The sequence below is a fragment of the Benincasa hispida genome, chromosome 10 (genome assembly GCF_027475165.1).
Source record: "Benincasa hispida cultivar pf3 chromosome 10, pf3_genome.v1.1, whole genome shotgun sequence".
Classification (NCBI taxonomy): Eukaryota; Viridiplantae; Streptophyta; class Magnoliopsida; order Cucurbitales; family Cucurbitaceae; genus Benincasa; species Benincasa hispida.
Window position 1 is genome coordinate 7527291 of NC_143487.1, and position 18315 is coordinate 7545605.

At 33.6% G+C, this 18315-nt stretch overlaps 1 protein-coding gene and 1 pseudogene across 1 annotated transcript; one reads left to right on the forward strand and one right to left on the reverse strand.

The window, feature by feature from the left end:
- Positions 1-2914: 2914 nt before the first annotated feature.
- On the forward strand, positions 2915-3994 carry LOC150033082 (uncharacterized; annotated as a pseudogene).
- An 8790-nt stretch (positions 3995-12784) lies between these two features.
- Positions 12785-17967, reverse strand: LOC120087584 (linoleate 13S-lipoxygenase 2-1, chloroplastic-like). The gene is made up of 8 exons (XM_039044400.2): positions 17651-17967; positions 17250-17530; positions 16908-17166; positions 15111-15434; positions 14921-15006; positions 14408-14820; positions 13796-14062; positions 12785-13689 (listed from the first exon to the last, which is right to left on the reverse strand). Exons 1-8 carry the CDS (start codon positions 17757-17759, stop codon positions 12933-12935), a joined length of 2496 nt encoding a protein of 831 aa, XP_038900328.2. The 5' UTR covers positions 17760-17967; the 3' UTR covers positions 12785-12932.
- Positions 17968-18315: the final 348 nt, after the last annotated feature.

Sequence of the window (18315 nt, forward strand, 5' to 3'; positions counted from 1 at the left end):
TACAAGGCAAGTTCCAACATTGTTTGGACTTGTTGAATGTTTTGAATTTTTAGTGGTCCCCTTTGTGGGACACTTTGTGGCATGAGGGAGAAGTTTGGGTACGTCTGGCGATATTGATTTATGTTGCATTTGGTACATCTGTTATCTGGGAGAGAATTTAAGTCAAGGTGGAAATTTGTTAAAATGCCTTGAATCTGGTCCAGGGACGGCGCGCCCTAGTGAGGGTTTGGGGGCAACGCCCCCAAAACCTATTCAGATTTTGTATTCAACATATTTATTTATTTGCAGTTATTTACGATTATGACCCTAGGGTTTGGAGTAATATGCTATATAAACTCTCTAATCCTAGAGGTGCTGTTTTGATGTAATTTCTTAAAACATTCTCTCAAAAATAATGTTGTTCTTCCTCTACCCATGGACGTAACTAACACACTGTTAGTGAACCACGTATATCTGTGTGTCGATCTTTTCTATCTCTACGTTCCTTTTTGTATTCTTTAATTGTCGATTTCGCAACAAGTAATGAACTTTTAACATCAAAACTTGACATAAAACTCAATAACGAGTATTGTAATTTATCCAAACTTATAAACATAACAACTAAACTAAATTAACTTCTCAAAACTAATGGCCAACAAACTAAATTAAATTAACTTCTCAATGACTAACAAACTAAATTACTTCAAATAGAGCAGTAATACTCAAAATACAAGGCAAAGTTGGAGGGACAACAGCTAAGAATGCCATCCCTAGACCATAAAATAATGTGGTAACATTACAGCTTGATGCCTGCCACTAACCATCTAATATACAAGAGAATTAAACAAATCTTAGAAATTACGTAGCAACAATATTTGGTTGGTTGCATATACTACACATTAGAAATGGGGGAGCTGCAAACTTTTAAAGCAAACCTTTAGCAGAATTATCAAACGCCTCAGAATAAGAGGAGACTAAACCTACTTGTGTCGCCATTGGTTTACCCATTTTCAAATGGAGATCGCTTCCAAATAACTATTTGAAGATCATTTATGCCATGTTGCTTACCTGAACACAAGGTTGACAAAAACATAATATTAATTCAACAATAAGGAGAAGAAGAAGAATTTTGACAATAAATTAGGATCTCTACCCCCTCCAGTTCCAGGAAGGGAGTGTTGTATTCTTTCCCTTGACATTCTACTATCAGCTCAAACAAAAGAAAAGGCTACAAGTGGCACAAAAGGTTACAACCGCCAAGGCACCAGCAAGTAAAGGAAAAGGTATAATTAAAATGAAAATAAACAAACAAAATTAAGCAAGTAATCATTGGGGGGAAGAAATCCTTGATAAAATACCAAAATCCTCTACTTATAAGTAGGCCATCACGATTTCCTTCATTTTCTACCACTCATCAAAGCAACATAGCACAAAAAATTCAAAGGATGAGTATCGTTTCACGAAGGACGGACAAATGTCAACTAATTTTAAAGGACCTTCTTCTTCTTAAGTTCAATGAAATGCTTCTTGATGGCCTATATAAATAACTAAAAAAAATCATGAGAAATCCCAAAAGCTTGCATCTTTTACGATCCTGTAATCTAACAAGAATTTTAAATATGTTCGGAGAGAGAGTGAAGAGATAAGCTCATTTCATGTATGAATTCTAATACAAACAAATAGATTTTTGTATTAGTTCACTGAAAAATGTATGAGAAACCACAACAAAAAGAATAAACCAAGCTATAAAACGTAGGATAAATCGAAGTGCTACATTTTGATAAATATTTGACGAATCACTGCAAACTTTCCCAACCTCCGGTATAACTCGTGGCTTTTGTTATATGAGAAACTGGTTGCAATATGGACAAAATCTAAGCAACTATACACAAAGTGGTGTAAAATTGAACAGGATAAAGACTGGTGTGGATTTAAAAGGATTTTGTTTCAAATGATGTGTGACAAGGCAAGTATCTCCATAATTTGCAATGTACAAACTATGACGACCTCCAAATAAAAATTTGCATTGAAATCTCACAACTTACAACATGATGCATACTAATCTCTGATTTTACAATTACCAAAATTTGTCTCAAAATGAAAAAACTATAAATGAGTGGAAAGGAAACGATGACAACTTCGATAAGCTCTAAAGAAAGTAGGGAAATTTTCTGTGACGAAACCTGCTTGAAATCTTAATTTCATCTTCAGTCCCACTCTCAACGAGTAGAAAAAGCTTTGTGATGGCCAATTACTAAATCATTTAGTTTATCAAAATTTAATTATAAATGACATTTTAAGATAAAATTAACAATAGAAAAATTATGCAGCCACTTTACTATATCTTTCACTCATAAACTATATTCAACCAGTGTCACCAAGTGATCATAAATTTCAAATGCACCTAGTTTCTCTGTTCCATATACTACATTTATATAAATCTGCCAAAATGCTCAACTAATAGTAACCAAGATCCAAGTAATGAAAGACGTCTAAATAAAAATCAGTACCTACGGAATCATAATAATACAGAGACAGAAACTTGATAAACAACACCTAATTAAGCATACAGTTTACTGTGAAAATTAGAGGAAATAGGGAATTAGAAGACTTATCCTTGATGAATTATGTTGAAATGTAAACTTGATTTTGGGTTGAAAGTAATTGAGCCCAGCCCAAACAAAAGTCTAAGTTCTAGAAATATCAAACATTAGAATATTCTAGAGAAATTACATGTAGGAAATATTAGAGTATTTTGTAGGATTCTCTAGAAAGTATGAGAAAAATAAGTAATTGTAGAGAATAGTCTAGATAAACATTTGTAACCATTAGATCATATGAATGTGTTGGCAAAATCCTAATCATGGATTTAGGGGAGCCAACTAGTATAAATAGGAGGTATGTCTTAACATTTGTATCAAGTAAAAAAAAATTAGAAGTGCTCAATAACATAAGTAGTCTATTTCTCAATTCTCTCTTCAAATTTCTTCCAACCTCCAAAATCTCTTTCCAATAAAGTGGTATCAGAGTCTAAAGACTCTTTTCAAGAAGATGAAAAGCAATAGCATGGTTCCATTCCAAGTTCCTATGCTCAACCAGAGCAACTATGATAATTGGAGTATCAAGATGAAGGCTCTCCTTGGCTCACAATATGTGTGGAAGATCGTAGAGAAAGGCCGATACATCGAATCGGAGAATGATGGTGGTCTTTCTCAAGCACAACGGGATAATTTGAGAGACTCAAGAAAGAGAGACGAGAAGGCTCTATATCTAATCTATCAAAGATTAGATGATGATGCTTTTGAGAAGATTTTGGAAACAAAGATGGCAAAAGAAGCATGGGAGAAGCTTCAAACATCATACAAGGGAGCAGATCCAGTTAAAAATGTATGTCTTCAAACTCTAAGTTGAGTTTGAAACTTTGCATATGAAAGAAGGGGAACCCATCTCAGACTATTTTTCTAGAGTCTTAACTATCACCAATCAACTTAAAAGAAATGGTGAAAAGATTGATAATGTTAAAAGCATGGAGAAGATACTAAGATCATTAGATCCAAAGTTTGAACATATTATCGCCATAACCGAAGAGACAAAAGACTTAGAGGTCATGACCATTGAGCAACTCATGGGTTCGTTACAAGCATATAAAGAAAAGAAAAAAAGAAGGAAGGTATCGTCGATCAATTGCTCAAGCTGCAAGTTGATTCGACTAGTGGAGCAATTAGTTCGAATAATAGAAGCGAACAAGGACAAGAACATGGTGAGCATCGAGGACGAGGAAGAGGTCATGGACAAGGACAAGGATGTGGTTGGAGACCCTATGAAGACAACAACAATAACTCCAAGAGGATAAGGAAACTCAACAAAAGGTCGTGGACAAAGAAACTCAAGATCAAGGTATGATAAATCAAATATTAAATGCTATAATTGTCAGAAGTTTGGTCATTATGCATCCAAATGTAGAGCTCCAAAAAACAATAAAGCTGAAGAAAAAGTGAACTATATCGAAGAAAGAAGTCAAGAATGTGGCACTTTATTAATGGCTTACACGAATGATGAATGGATAAAAAATAATGCATGGTACTTGAACAATGGAGCAAGCAACCATATGTGTGGAGAAAGAAGCATGTTCGTGGGACTTGATGAATCGATGAGTGGCAATGTAGCCTTTGGAGATGAATCCAAGGTAGAAGTAAAAGGAAGAGGTAACATTCTCATCCGATTGAAGAATGGTGATCACCAATTTATTTCAAATGTTTATTACATGCCAAATATGAAGAGTAATATCTTGAGTCTAGGCCAACTCCTAGAAAAAGGATATGACATTTGATTAAAAGACAATAACCTTTCCAAAAGAGATAATGCAAGTAAATTTATTGCTAAGGTGCCAATGTCAAAAAATAGAATGCTTATAGCCAACATTCAAAATGACATCGCAAAATGTCTCAAGATCTGTTACAAAGATGCATCTTGGCTTTGGAATCTTCGATATGGGCATCTCAATTTTGGGGGATTAAAGTCACACTCCAAGAAAAGCATAGTGAAAAGGATGCCTTCCATAAGCCACTCTGATCAAGTGTGTGAAGGATGTCTACGTGGTAAGAAGTTCAAGAAAAGCTTCCTAAATGAGTCAAACTCAAGAGCTCAAAGGCCTTTGGAACTCATACATATAGATGTATGCGGACTGATTAAGCCAAGTTCACTTGGTAAGAGTAATTATATCCTTCTTTTCATTGATGATTTTTCGAGAAAAACATAGGTATATTTCTTAAAGCATAAATCAAAGGTATTCAAGAACTTCAAGAAGTTTAAATCCCTTGTTGAGAAAGAAAGTGATCTAGTGATCAAGGCCATGAAATCTGATTGTGGAGAAGAATTCACATCAAATGAATTCCAAAAATATTGTGAAGATCATGGAATTCGTCGACCCTTGACTGTGTCAAGATCCCCTCAACAAAATGGAATGGTAGAAAGAAAGAACATAACAATTTTGAGCATGGCAAGAAGTATGCTTAAAAGTAAAAGACTGCTAAAGGAGTTTTGGGCAGAAGCAGTAGCATGTGCAGTCTACCTATCTAACTGATCTCCAACAAGAAGTGTATCTGGAAAAAGGCCACAAGAAGCATGGAATGGAAGGAAACCTGGGATTTCCCATCTCAGAGTCTTTGGAAGCATTGCTCATGTGCATATAGCAGATGAAAAGAGAAGCAAGTTAGATGACAAAAGTGAAAAATACATCTTCATCGGTTATGACTCAAATACCAAAGGTTACAAGCTCTACAATCCAGATACAGGAAAGACAATCCTGAGTCGAGATGTAGTATTCGATGAAGAAGGAAAATGGGATTGAGGAAGACATGATGAAGACTACAACTTCTCGCCCTACTTCGAAGAAAATGATATGGAACAAATAATTACAACACAAACAAGAGAGGAGCCTTTTATGCCACTAGCTTCACCAACTTCAAGTTCTCAATAGGATAGAAGCTCAAGCTCAAGTGTTCAATGCTTCAGAAGCTTACAAGAAATTTACGAGGTAACTGAAAATCAAGATAGTCTTTCTTTGTTGTCTTTTTGCCGATTGTGAGCCCATGAACTTTCAAGAAGCTATGGAGAATCCAAATTAGAAAAACGCTACGGAAAAATAGATTAATGCAATCAAGAAGAACAACACATGAGAGCTAGTTTTACTTCCAAAAGGTTACAAGACAATTGGTGTGAAATGGGTTTACAAAACCAAGAAGAATGCAAGAGGAGAAGTTGAAAGATACAAGGCAAGACTAGTGGAAAAGGTTATAGCCAAAGAGTCGACATCGACTATGATGAGGTATTTGCTCTTGTTGCTTGACTTGAAACTGTTAGATTAATAATTTTATTAGCAGCTCAGAAAAATTGGAGAATCCATCAAATGGATGTGAAATCTGCCTTCCTCAATGGAGTACTAAAGGAAGAAGTCTACATTGAGCAACCTCAAGACTATAAAGTTGAGGAAAAAGAAGATAAAGTTTTAAAGCTGAAAAGGGTACTTTATGGACTAAAGCAAGCTCCAAGCGCATGGAATGCTCAAATAGACAAGTATCTACAACAAAAAAGTTTCATTAAGTGTCCATATGAGCACACACTTTACATCAAAGTCCAAAATAATGATGTATTGATTGTGTGCTTGTATGTAATGACTTGATATTTATAGGTAGCAATCCAAGCATGTTCAATGAGTTTAAAGAAGAGAGGACGAGCGAGTTTGAGATGACCGACATCGGGCCCATGTTTTACTACCTTGGCATCGAATTAAAGTAAGAAGATAAAGGCATTTTTATCATACAAGAAGACTATGTTATGGAAGTGATCAAGAAGTTCAAAATGGAGGATTCTAATCCAATCAATACACTCATGGAATGTGGAATCCATCTATCATGTTGTGAGGAAGGAGAAAGAGTTGATCCAGCACTCTTTAAAATCTTGGTTGGAAGTTTGCGATATTTAACATGCACAAGGCCTGACATTCTCTATGCAGTTGGAGTTATCAGTCGGTTCATGGAGAAACCAACAACCACACACTTAAAGGCAAGAACGAGAATTCTTCGATACATCAAAAGTACGATAAACTATGGCCTATTCTATTCTGTTTCTGATAATTATAAGTTCTTGGGATACAATGATAGCTATTGGGGTGAAGATGTGGATGACCATAAGAATACGGCTGGTTTTGTGTTCTACATAGGAGACGATGCCTTCATGTGAATGTCAAAGAAGCAATTGATTGTTACTCTCTCAACATATGAAGCAGAATATGTGGCTGCTACCTCATGTGTTTATCATGAAATTTGGCTGAGAAATCTATTACATGAATTGAGACTACTACAAGTGGATCCAACCAAAATTTTCATAGACAACAAATCAGTAATTGTCTTGGCCAAGAATCCAATCTTCCACAGTCAGAGTAAGCACATCGATACACATTGACATTATATTAGAGAGTGCATCAAAAGAAATAATGTGCAATTAGAATATGTGAAGACTAATGATCAGGTAACTGACATCTTCACTAAACCTCTTAGAAAAGAAGACTTCACAAGATTGAGAGTTTTGCTGGGAGTAACAAAATCAAGTTTAAGAGGGGTGTTGAAATGTAAACTTGATTTTGGGTTAAAAGTAATTGGGTCTAGCCCAAACAAAAAACCCAAGTTCTAGAAATATCAAACATTATAATATTCTAAGAAATTACATGTATGAAATATTGAGCATTTTGTAGGATTCTCTAGAAAGTATGAGAAAAATAAGTAATTGTAGATAATAGTCTAGATAAAAATTTATAACCATTAAATCATGAATGTGTTGACAAAATTCTAGCCATAGATTTAGGGGAACCAACTAGTATAAATAGGAGGTATGTCTTAACATCTGTATCAAGCCAAAAAAAGTTAGAAGTGCTCAATAACACAAGTAGCCTATTTCTCAATTCTCTCTTCAAATTTCCTCCAACCTCCAAAATCTCTTTCCAACAAACTAAGTCTTCACATATCCTCTCCGTTCACAACAATGTCATGAAATCTTCACACGAACACAACGATCTAACCCCGACGAAACGAGATTTCCTTTGGGCACCCCCACGAGGGCTTCCCCATTATTCTCTAGGATGAGAAACGAAGCGGAGTTGTGGGCTTGCTCTTAATTAATTTTGGGAAGAAAGGGAAAAGGAAGTTGTTTGCTTGAGAGAATTCACATTTTCATGGAGAGTTCCACTTTCAAGTAAAAACATATGAGGAAAAAAGAAGAGTATTCCAACCCTCACTATAAAAAAAAAACGTGGAATTGAGAGATTAAAGGGAGTGGATAGTCACTAAAAGATAACTACCCTCCCTTTTATTTATAAAACAAAAATTCATAATTCATAATTTTGAATTTCAAATAATAACCAACTTTATTATTATAAATAACCATGTGTTATATCATATATAACATATAACCTATAGTTTGTATTATATCACATATAACCTATAGTTTATCAATCTCTCAACTAACCTATAATATGAATAACATTCATATTAATTTTAACTTATAGTTCTTATATGAAATAAATACATATAATAATATTTGAATTATATTCAAATATTTGTTTCTCTCATTAAAACTCTATATTATAATGCATCATATACATTATATCAATTTTCTCATATAATTAATTCCCTTTAATTCATTAGAACAATTCAAATTAATCCAAAATTAATTTGATTCTCATTAATCCTAATTGAGCTAATGAGAGGACCTTATGGACCTATAGATTGAAGATCTAATGATACTTGATTAATTAATTAAACTCTTTAATTAAACTAATCAACTTTTTATTAACTGTCGGTCACTCCACTAAAGACCGACAACTGCACTCATCACACTATAGGTATATTTCTACGTCCATTAGATCTATCCAATCAACAATGCATTGACTCTTCACAAATTTCTCGTAAGTACAACTGAGCCAAAATTACCGTTTTTCCCCTGTAGTTATATCTAACTTCTTAAGTACCACTGATCCCTCTTATGAACAATTAGTTACAATCCAACTATAATCATACACCTCTCGAGCCAGGAGATAGTGTGGGGCCACATTGTTCAAGCCCCGAAATCAGCCCATAAATGAGCAATTTCTTTATTTACCCTCACAAAAGGCAATGAGTGAATTTCTTCTTGTGTAGTTGTGTTCCCAACTCTCCAAATTGGTAGGCTTATTAAGTTGGCAAAATCGGCCACTCTCACCTATATAGATCAAAAAATCGCCTTCATAGGCAGGAGTTCACAACTCACTCAAGATTCAGGTTAAGTCACATATGGTCATCCTAGTGAAATGTAAGTTTCTTCTAGCAACAGTGTAATAAAGATAGACTATTTATTTCGTAGTCCAGTCTTATACAAACTCTTTATATAGGATACTCCGCTCACATGTCTCTACCTGAATGATCAAGATCAGATCATTTGTAGTACTTTACAACGATTGAAACTACAAAGCGGGCAATATCCGTAATGTCACCAAGATAAGGTATCTAGTCTTATCCATCTACTACGGACTGTTCAGATTATCACTTAAACATGATCCACCTGTATGTCTTCACATATATGTTTAAGTTACATCAGATAATCTCATATCTTAGTTTATTGGTTTTTGGATTAATGCAACTAAATTTCGAATAAATTACCTCTTATTTTATTAGATAAATAAAATGTTTGTACAAATACAATTACAAACTAAAAGACCACGAGATTTAGAGTATCAAACCCAACAATCTCCCACTTGTCCTAAAGCTAGTGGTATCGGATCTTTAATTGATAATCTATATATATTTGATTCACTTGCTTCATTTAACAAGTTCTTGTTATCTAATTCATGTGGTACAAAGCGTAAATTAAATAAGAATTATGCTATGTTATGGCACAAGCATTTAGGTCACATTTCTAAACAGAAAATTCAAAAACTTATGTCAAATGAAATTCTTGATTTCCTTGATTGAAGTAACTTCAACGTTTGTGTGGAATTTATTAAGGGAAAACAAACAAACATAAGAAAATTAGGTGTCACAGATGCTCAGACATCTTAGAACTAATACATATAGACACTTGTGGTCCATTCCCTATGGCTTCTTGGAATAGACAACAATATTTTATTGCGTTCATAGACGACTATTCAAGATATGGGTACCTATATTTAATTCATGAGAAGTCTCAATCTTTGGACGTTTTCAAGTCTTTCAAATTTCAAGTTTAACTTCAACTTGGAAAGAAAATTAAGGTTGTAAAATCTGATCATGGTGTTAAATACTACAGTAGATATGATGGATCAGGTTAACAATGTTCAAGGCTCTTTTTCAAATACCTAGAAGAATGTGGAATCGCCTCGTGATACACTATGTCGAGCAGACCCGATTGTGTAGTGGAAAGGAGAAATAAAATACTTAAAGATATGGTAAGAAATATCATTAGTCATTCTTCTCTACTAGAATCCCTCTGGGGTGAGCACCAAAGATTGCAGTATATATCCATAATAGGGTACCTAATAAAGCAGTAGTTATATCCCCTTATGAACTGTAACAAAAAAGAAGCCTAGTATCAGGCATCTTCACATATGGGGTTGTCCAGCTGGAGTTAGGCCTTACAAACCTAATGAAAGAAAATTGGACTCAAGAACTATTAGTTGCTATTTTGTTAGGTATTCTGAGCGCTCTGGGGGTTTGAAGTTTTATGATCCCACTTCTAGATCATTGTTTGAGATGGGAAATGCTAGATTTCTTGAGGATGTTGAGTTTGGGGGGAAGATACATAAGAAAAGTTATCTTTGAAAAGGAATTAGTTTCTTTTTCTTATGTGGTTATAAATGATGTTCAGGCTCTAATTCCTGACTACACATTGAACCAATTATAGAACAAGACAACATTGAAGTCCCCATTCTTGAACCTGAAGTTTAAACTCAACAACCTTAAGAAGTGCCATTACGGAGATCTACTAGAGAGAGAAAAAGTGCAATTCCAGATGATTATATTGTGTTTCTTCAAAAACATCAAAATGATGTGGGCGTAATGGAAGATGATCCAATCAACTTCCAAAAAGCTCTACAAAGTTCTAACTCTCAAGAGTGGATAAGTGCTATGGAAGAGGAAATAAAATCCATGAAAGAAAATGACATTTGGGAACTTTTCGAACTGCCATCAGGGGTGAAACCCATAGGTTATAAATGGATATTTAAAGTCAAAAGAGATTCACAAGGCAATATCGAAAAATATAAGGCTCGTCTTGTTACAAAGGGTTTTAATCAAAAGGAAGGCATTGATTAAAAGAGACTTTCTCTCCAGTTTTATCGAAAGATTCTTTTAGGGTAATCATGGCATTGGTAGCTCACTTTGATTTAGAGTTACATCATGTAAAAAACTGCGCATCTCAATGGGAACATTGATGAGACGATTTATATGATACAACCATAAAACTTTGTGTTTGATAGTTCAAAGTCTATGGTGAAAAAATTGAAGAAATCCATCTACCGTCTCAAGCAAGCCTCTCGTCAATGGTATCACAAATTCCATGAAGTGATAACCTCCTTTAGTTTTGAGGTGAATATAGTGGAAGATTGTGTATATCACAAGTTCAGTGGGAGTAAATCAATCTTTCTGGTGTTATTTGTTGATGACAAACTCATAGCAAGTAATGACGTAGGTTTATTGCATGACACTAAGAGATTTCTCAAAAGGAATTTTGAGATGAAGGATCTTGGTGATGCTTCTTTTGTATTAGGGATTGAAATACTGTGAGATCGTTCTCAAGGTATTTTGAGATTGTCACAAAATAACTACATTGAAAAAATTTTGAGTAGATTTGGCATGAAAGATTGTGCACCAGGAGATACCCTTATCGCTAAAGGTGATAAATTTCATTTAGGTCAATGCCTGAAGATCACACTCGAGACTAAGGAGATGCAGAAGGTTCCCTATGCATCGGCTACTGAAAATCTAATGTATGCTCAATATGTACATTGGACTTGAACTTTCTGGTTATTAAAGAACGAGTTCAGAATGGTCAATTTTACATTATCTTATTATTTTTTATAATTTTAATTTCAGATTAATATATTTGCTTCCGATTAAGATTTTAATCAATACTTTATACATATTATCATCTAACAAACTATATATTTCATTCAAAATTTACAATTTTTTGTATATTTTTACTCACGTTCTTTTCATTGTCATCTTATTATATTATTATACCATTAATATGTCTTTTTGACAAACAAATAAGTATTTATTCTTGACAATTTAGCATGAATGATCATATACTTTTGTTTGTTAAAAAGATATATCCATGTATAATAATATAGTAAGATGATAATGAAAAGAACGTGATTAAAAATATACAAAAATTTATAAAATTTGAATGAAATATATAGTTTGTTAGATGATAATATGTATAAAGTAATGAGTAAAATGTTAATTGGAAGCAAATATATTAGTTTGAATTTAAATATAAAAAATAATAAGATAATGTAAAATACAAAGATCTATTATAAATTAAAATCAAAATTGTGATATACAAATTAGAGATTCATTCCTTCAGAATATTTTCGAAAAGTTGTTATATCAAATCAAATCTGATATTAAACTGTCAATTTAAAATTCAAATTGGGCAAAAAAGATCCGCTCGCTTTACTCTTGAATCCTTGAGGTTGGAATCTCATAACCGACTCTTCCTATTTATATTGTGTTTCTATTCATAATCGATACACAATATAGCAATTACACTGTGTTCAAAAATACTATTATCCGACCATACTAGGAGTAACTTTGGAATTATAAAAGTGTTTGTCATGTGAGCGGCACACGTTTTGCCAAAATTCTTATTATCTACAATTTTTGACAAAAAAAAATAAAAAGAACCCGAATTTTGTCATTTCCTCCAAGTTTTCAATAATCTAATTATGCTGCATAAAAATATGGGCATGTAAGAAACAAATGGGTCATAGGAGTTTTGTCACCATAAAAACCAAAAAATCATGCCTTTAATATGAATCGTAGCGACTCCAAAACTCATTAATGTAAAAGAGACCCTCAATAAAGAGTACATCGACCATTCCATGTTGCAACACTTTCTTTTTAGGTAAGCTTATTTTTACAAATTTGAGTTTGGCTAGAAGGAAAGAAATTTCATGTTTTAGACCCTTATTCCACAACTTAAAAATAAAATATGCTCCACTTCTTATACCTATTTTATATTTTTAGACTCGTGGGCATGTAAATCTTCTGTTTTTGCTTTCAAGAAAATTGAAATGTAAAGATAAATTACTTGATATTTAAATTATTATAATAATATCATGTGCATGAGATAAAAGACGCAAACAAAATGAAAATTACATCTTATTATTCCAAATGAAAGTAAAAAGACTGAAAGGATGATTGAATACGGAGAGAGGACGTAGCTCAAGTAGAGACGCTGTATGGAACTCCCTTTCCTGTAACCCCAAAACCTGAAGTTGGTTTAAGAACCTCATAAGGCATAAGCCCAGCTCCACGCCTATTCTTCAACTCGTTGTTTTCATTCCTTAGGTCGATAGTCTTTTCCATTTTATCCAACTTCATTTTAAACTTGTCAAAGGCTTTGGCTATGATGGGGTCCTCAGCCCAAGCTGGCTCTATCTTCTTCCCAATATACTCCTCGTCTGGAGAATGGGCCGACAATATCAACATAGTTTGTGCCACTGTAGAAGCCTGAGCTATTGAAGGAAAGGCTTCAAGCATCACACCTTCAGGATTGCTTATAAACTCTTCTGGAATTTGGTCAAAGTCCTCTGTGGGCATGTTTGTCCTTGCAATACTAGGTCGGCTAGGAAAATAGCCTGCATGTGCGTATTGAATGAAGTTGACAGCTGAGTGGTGCCCACATCCTACCCAAGCTATGGTTGACACGATTTGAATAAGGTCTTTGGGGGTTTTTAGTGAGGGCCATCCTGCTTCCTTCTTTTTATCTGGATGTCCCTTTTCCTTGATTTCTTTCCACCAAGCTTTCAACTCTTTATCGTTCTTTATTGCTTTCTCATTTGGGTAATAGTGGTTCACATATTCTGTCATCCATTCCACTAAGGCCTCCCATAGGATTAGACCATCGTTGGCGAAAGGGTAGTCTTTGATGGCCAACTTAAGACCATGTAGTGCACTTTCATCTCTTTCCGCCATTCCCCTGATCATTTTGAAATTTGATCACTAGTAAGCATTGCATATCTTGATCTACCAAGATTGATCAAATTTGATTTTATTAATTTCAAATCAAAAGTTGTCTTGATTACCTGCGAATTAAGTCCTCGGGCAATGCTTGTGTGTTAAATTGCCACTCCTTCTTGTACACCAAAGAGCTAAATTCCATGGAATAAGATGCAGCAGAAAATGTGCTCTCAATGATGCCTCCAGCATTGATTAGAATTTCACGAGCATTTGAGTTGATCCGCATATTGAATCTAAAATGAGGATGCAATAGTCTATAGATTGGGTGCATAGTACTCAATTGTCTGTTTAAGGCGATTGCATATGGCTCCATGCAACAATGAGTTCTAAGCCTGCATATATATATTTGATTAATTTCTCAAAGGAAAAATCTTTTTTTTAAAATAATTTTTTTTTATTTTTTATTTGTGTGGTAAAGAAGAGAAGAGCATGGTGGTTAGGTGCAGCCTCCTAATCATGACTCTTTCTCAAAATTAATTAAACAAACCCATAAATAGATGATATCAAACATTTTTTTTTCATCATGTCACTCCAACTACTTAATATAGCAAAAAAAAAAAAAGTTTAATTGCATGTGGAAAAACTATGGTTAGACACATGGATTATATTCAACCCAGAATGCATCCAAATACTTTTTTTTTTATGTGCATGTAACATATATAGACATACGTACGTACCAATGAATAATGAGTTGGTGAACACAAGAATCATGAGCAAGAACATGGGCTTTAGCAAGCCTCCATAACCAGGCATTTGTGGCATGAGTGCTGGGTGAGAAAACTTGTTTCCATTGGGGTTTCCCAGCCATTGGTGGTCGAGTTAGCTCAATGGCCAAGGGCGTCAAAGTGTCATCAGCATTTAAGAAGAACAACGTTCTTGATCCATATAATGTCGTCCGTTTAATACTTCGTACTTTCTCTACATATTGCATTAAAGTGTCATGGTAATCCAATACAAATAATTTCTTCTGTGTTATTGCCTCTTCAACTGTGATGGAATTTCCTATTAATTTTTGAACTAGTTCGGTGGTGAATCCTGATTCTGGAGGTCCATATTCCTCAGGGTTGAGCTCACTCTTCAAAGGCCAACTCTGAATTTATTCATACAAAATTAAACAACTTTTATTAGGGATGAATATTACATATTATAGAGAGTAGGTTAATGTTGATTGATTATTAGTTGTCACTCACCTTGACCAATTGTATACAGTAAGGGTTGAGACCAGCAAGTGTCTGTCTTGCAAATTCACTATCACTAAGCCAATTGAACTTGTCTCCTGAAATAATATAATGAAATTAAACACAATGATTGTGAGGTAAATGAAGTTTGGACTCTCACTTTTTAACTTTTCTAAAGAAAGTCCTGTATGTGTGTACTTACTCTTTAGGGCTTCAGGTGGTGGGAATTTAATTAACTGGGCCTTGTCAGGTTGAATAATACTAGGCTCAACAGAAGGTGGGGCAGGTTGATTAGAGAAATTGAGCGTGGACATTATATTAAATTTAAGAATTTCATGAGCAGCAGGTGGGATTTCAATGCCATCTCTAAACATTAAGTCGACCTGAGTGAAGTCGGAGAAAGGCTTGGTTCCCAACTTATCTTTCTTCCCTGGGTTAGATGGGAACATTTTCTGCTTCACCTCTGAGAATGCTTCATCACGAGGAACATAAAAGCTTTCTTCACCCCTTCGTTCTGACCTTGGATCTAACCAATTGTACTATATTAGTTCTCGAATATTATATTCCAACTAACTATATGTGTGTTGTGTTGTGCTCAAATACATTTTCATGTCAGCAGGATCATAATTCAATTGGTTGAGCTATCTAACACAATCAAATGTTAGAGTTTCAAAGTCCTTTGCTTCACATAGTAGAACTCTCTCTCCCCCATTTTATTTTTTTATAAGAAACAAACAAAAATAAAGAAAGGTATTTAATTATATATTATTCATTCTTATTTCTTTTTCAATTAAACAAAAGGAATATAGAAAATACTTGGTAATTTTTTTGTTTTGCTCACTCAAATCTAAAATTTATAGATCAAAATTTTGATGGATACAGAATTATGATGTAGTTCTTAATTTTTACATTAAGAGAAATTTAGGTGCAGCCTAATTCCATGTTTTCCATTCTCTTACATACATTAAAAAAATAGTTTTTTAATAATTAAAAAAATAACATATGCCGATTTTTAATTGAGCGTAACAGAGATTACAATAGATAGGTACAAACGGTTTTTCCTTAAAATAAACATGATAGAGAAAGATACTTTAATTTAAATAAGAAAAACACTCAAATGCATCTTAGGTAATATTTATGTTCGTGCATCAATTACATGAGTATAATGTGTATTCAATCTTAATATTTTGGTGTATTTTGGACTGTGGATGGAAGAAAACAGAGTTTATTATGTGACATATATATCATAGACAATTGGCCAGTTAGGCTCTAAAGAAATTGATCCATAATGCATCAGCCATTTTGCAGCCCACCTTTTGTCCAATAGAATTTGTCATGTGACCCACTCTTATTTCTTAATTTTAGAAAATATTTCTCGAGTGTTTTTTATAAAATTGGACCCCAGATCCTAAATAAAATGCTGGTTTAGATATTATTTTGGTTCTATTTTTTTAATTTTAATTCATTTTAGTGGATTTTGACCTAGTTTGGATCATACAATTTTAATTTTGGTTCATTTTAGTTTTTGTTATTTTAAAAATTAATCATTTTGGTCCCTTCATTATTTTAATTTTTATTTCATTTTTAAGAGATTAAAAAGGTCAATTTTTTAAAATTCAAGATCGAAATGAACTTTAATGAATATATTTCAAAAATAGAGAGTAAAATGAACCAAAGTCCAATGTATAAGAACCAAAATAAACATTTTGAAAAAAAAAACTTGGGTACATCCTAGTCCACTCAATGAAAAATTGACATGTGTCAATTAAATTTTTTTAAAAAAATTGTAAAAAGTTATTGTATTTATTTTGTATATAGAGAAATAGGAATATGACTGCGCCTAACTATTATTCTTTTGAAAATAGAAATGCAAAAACAACCAGAGTCAAAAGTGCTTGAATTAAATTACTATTTAAACCTAGAATGTTTAAAAAAAAAAAAAACATTTCATGAAATGTGTATAGACAAGTTATTTGCACTAGGAAGTATAGATATATACCTGATACAGAAGCAGGACGACCAGTTCTACAACGTCGAGGGTAAGGATATTGATTTGAACCACCAAGAACAGGTCTTTTCCATTTCATGTCTACATCAGGATCTCCGAGGTCGTTGTAGACATCGTAATCATAAATTCTTTCAAACGCCTTACGCTCATTCGTATCTACTGTTCCATCAGCTTTTTGGCCTTTCAAGTTCGCAAGGTCTTCTACTCTCAGCTTCACCAGTCCTGTCGGTGTGTCTTCGGGCAAATAGGACTGTCGTGCCCACATTCGATTATTATTAGTAGGACAATTAATTTGAATCACCTCATCATTATTATACAATAATATGAACCAACCTTAGTGGAAAAGAAGATCCTGCGTTGGTCAGGAATAAGATTCTTGGGTTGGACCCATGAGTTGCAGCTGAACGTAACTAAGTTTTGAGATGTCGAGTTTGCAATATGAACAGTATCGATAAACTTTTCAGTCGAGTTGTCTTTCAATTCAACAATCACAGCTCCAATTTCTCCAAAACCTTTTGGAACTTCAATTTTAGCAACGTACTTGTATTTTTGCTCCGATGATTCATTTTGGATTAATTTCGCCTCACCTCCAATCAGTGACTTTTGCTGTCCATCTGTGCGTATATTCCAATTCCACCATTCAAATTGATTTTACATATTTAAATATGAAGGTTACGATACAAAAATAAAAATAAAAAATGCATTTTTTAAAAAAAATAAAAAACAACACTTACCTCTATCCAAATCGGAGCTAGCAAACTTCAGAAAGAGGGTGTCGTCGGAAGGAATCTTTTCATTGAGTTTGGGTATCACAATAGCAACTGCAATGATGTTAACAGCCATCTCTGCTACTATAATAATCTTTCTTGTCTGAGGTTGTAAAACTACCAACAACTCCTACCATATTTATAGATTGAAAGTTTGAATTGTGAGGATCGCAAAGAAAAATCCATGTTCCCTCTCTCTTTTTTTTCAGCCCAAGCAACCTGCCACATTTTTTTAGATTTTTTTTTTTAAAATATTTGTTAAAAAAAATTTCTTTCCTCTTTTTTTAATCTTATTTTTGTAGCCAATAGAAAAGCCTTCCTTCTGCCAAACTTAATCAATAAAGCACTATTTTACTTTTCCTAGGGTTAATTATTGGACTTAGTCTCCTTCTTTGAAAGTAAACAAAAACAAAATCTCGTTTATTTACAATTAAAAAATTTATTAATTAAGTTAGCATGATAGAAAACATGGAATGATGAGTATAGTGTAGTAAACCCGAGAGATTTGAAGTAATAAAATAGTTTTTTTTAGATAACGTCACATGATCAAATCTGATACTTAGGTCAAGTGATAAAATTCTGAATATCAAAAAGACACCTCGAAGAAAACTAAAAAAAAAAAACAACACGAG

Excerpts from the sequence above, each read along its gene's own strand:
- LOC120087584 (XM_039044400.2), bottom strand. The coding sequence starts at position 17,759 with ATGGCTGTTAACATCATTGCAGTTGCTATTGTGATACCCAAACTCAAT. Across the intron at positions 15,007-15,110 it reads ACCACCTGAAGCCCTAAAGA|GAGACAAGTTCAATTGGCTT; the intron begins GTAAGTACACAC and ends ATATTATTTCAG. Across the intron at positions 14,821-14,920 it reads ACTGTATACAATTGGTCAAG|AGTTGGCCTTTGAAGAGTGA; the intron begins GTGAGTGACAAC and ends GAATAAATTCAG.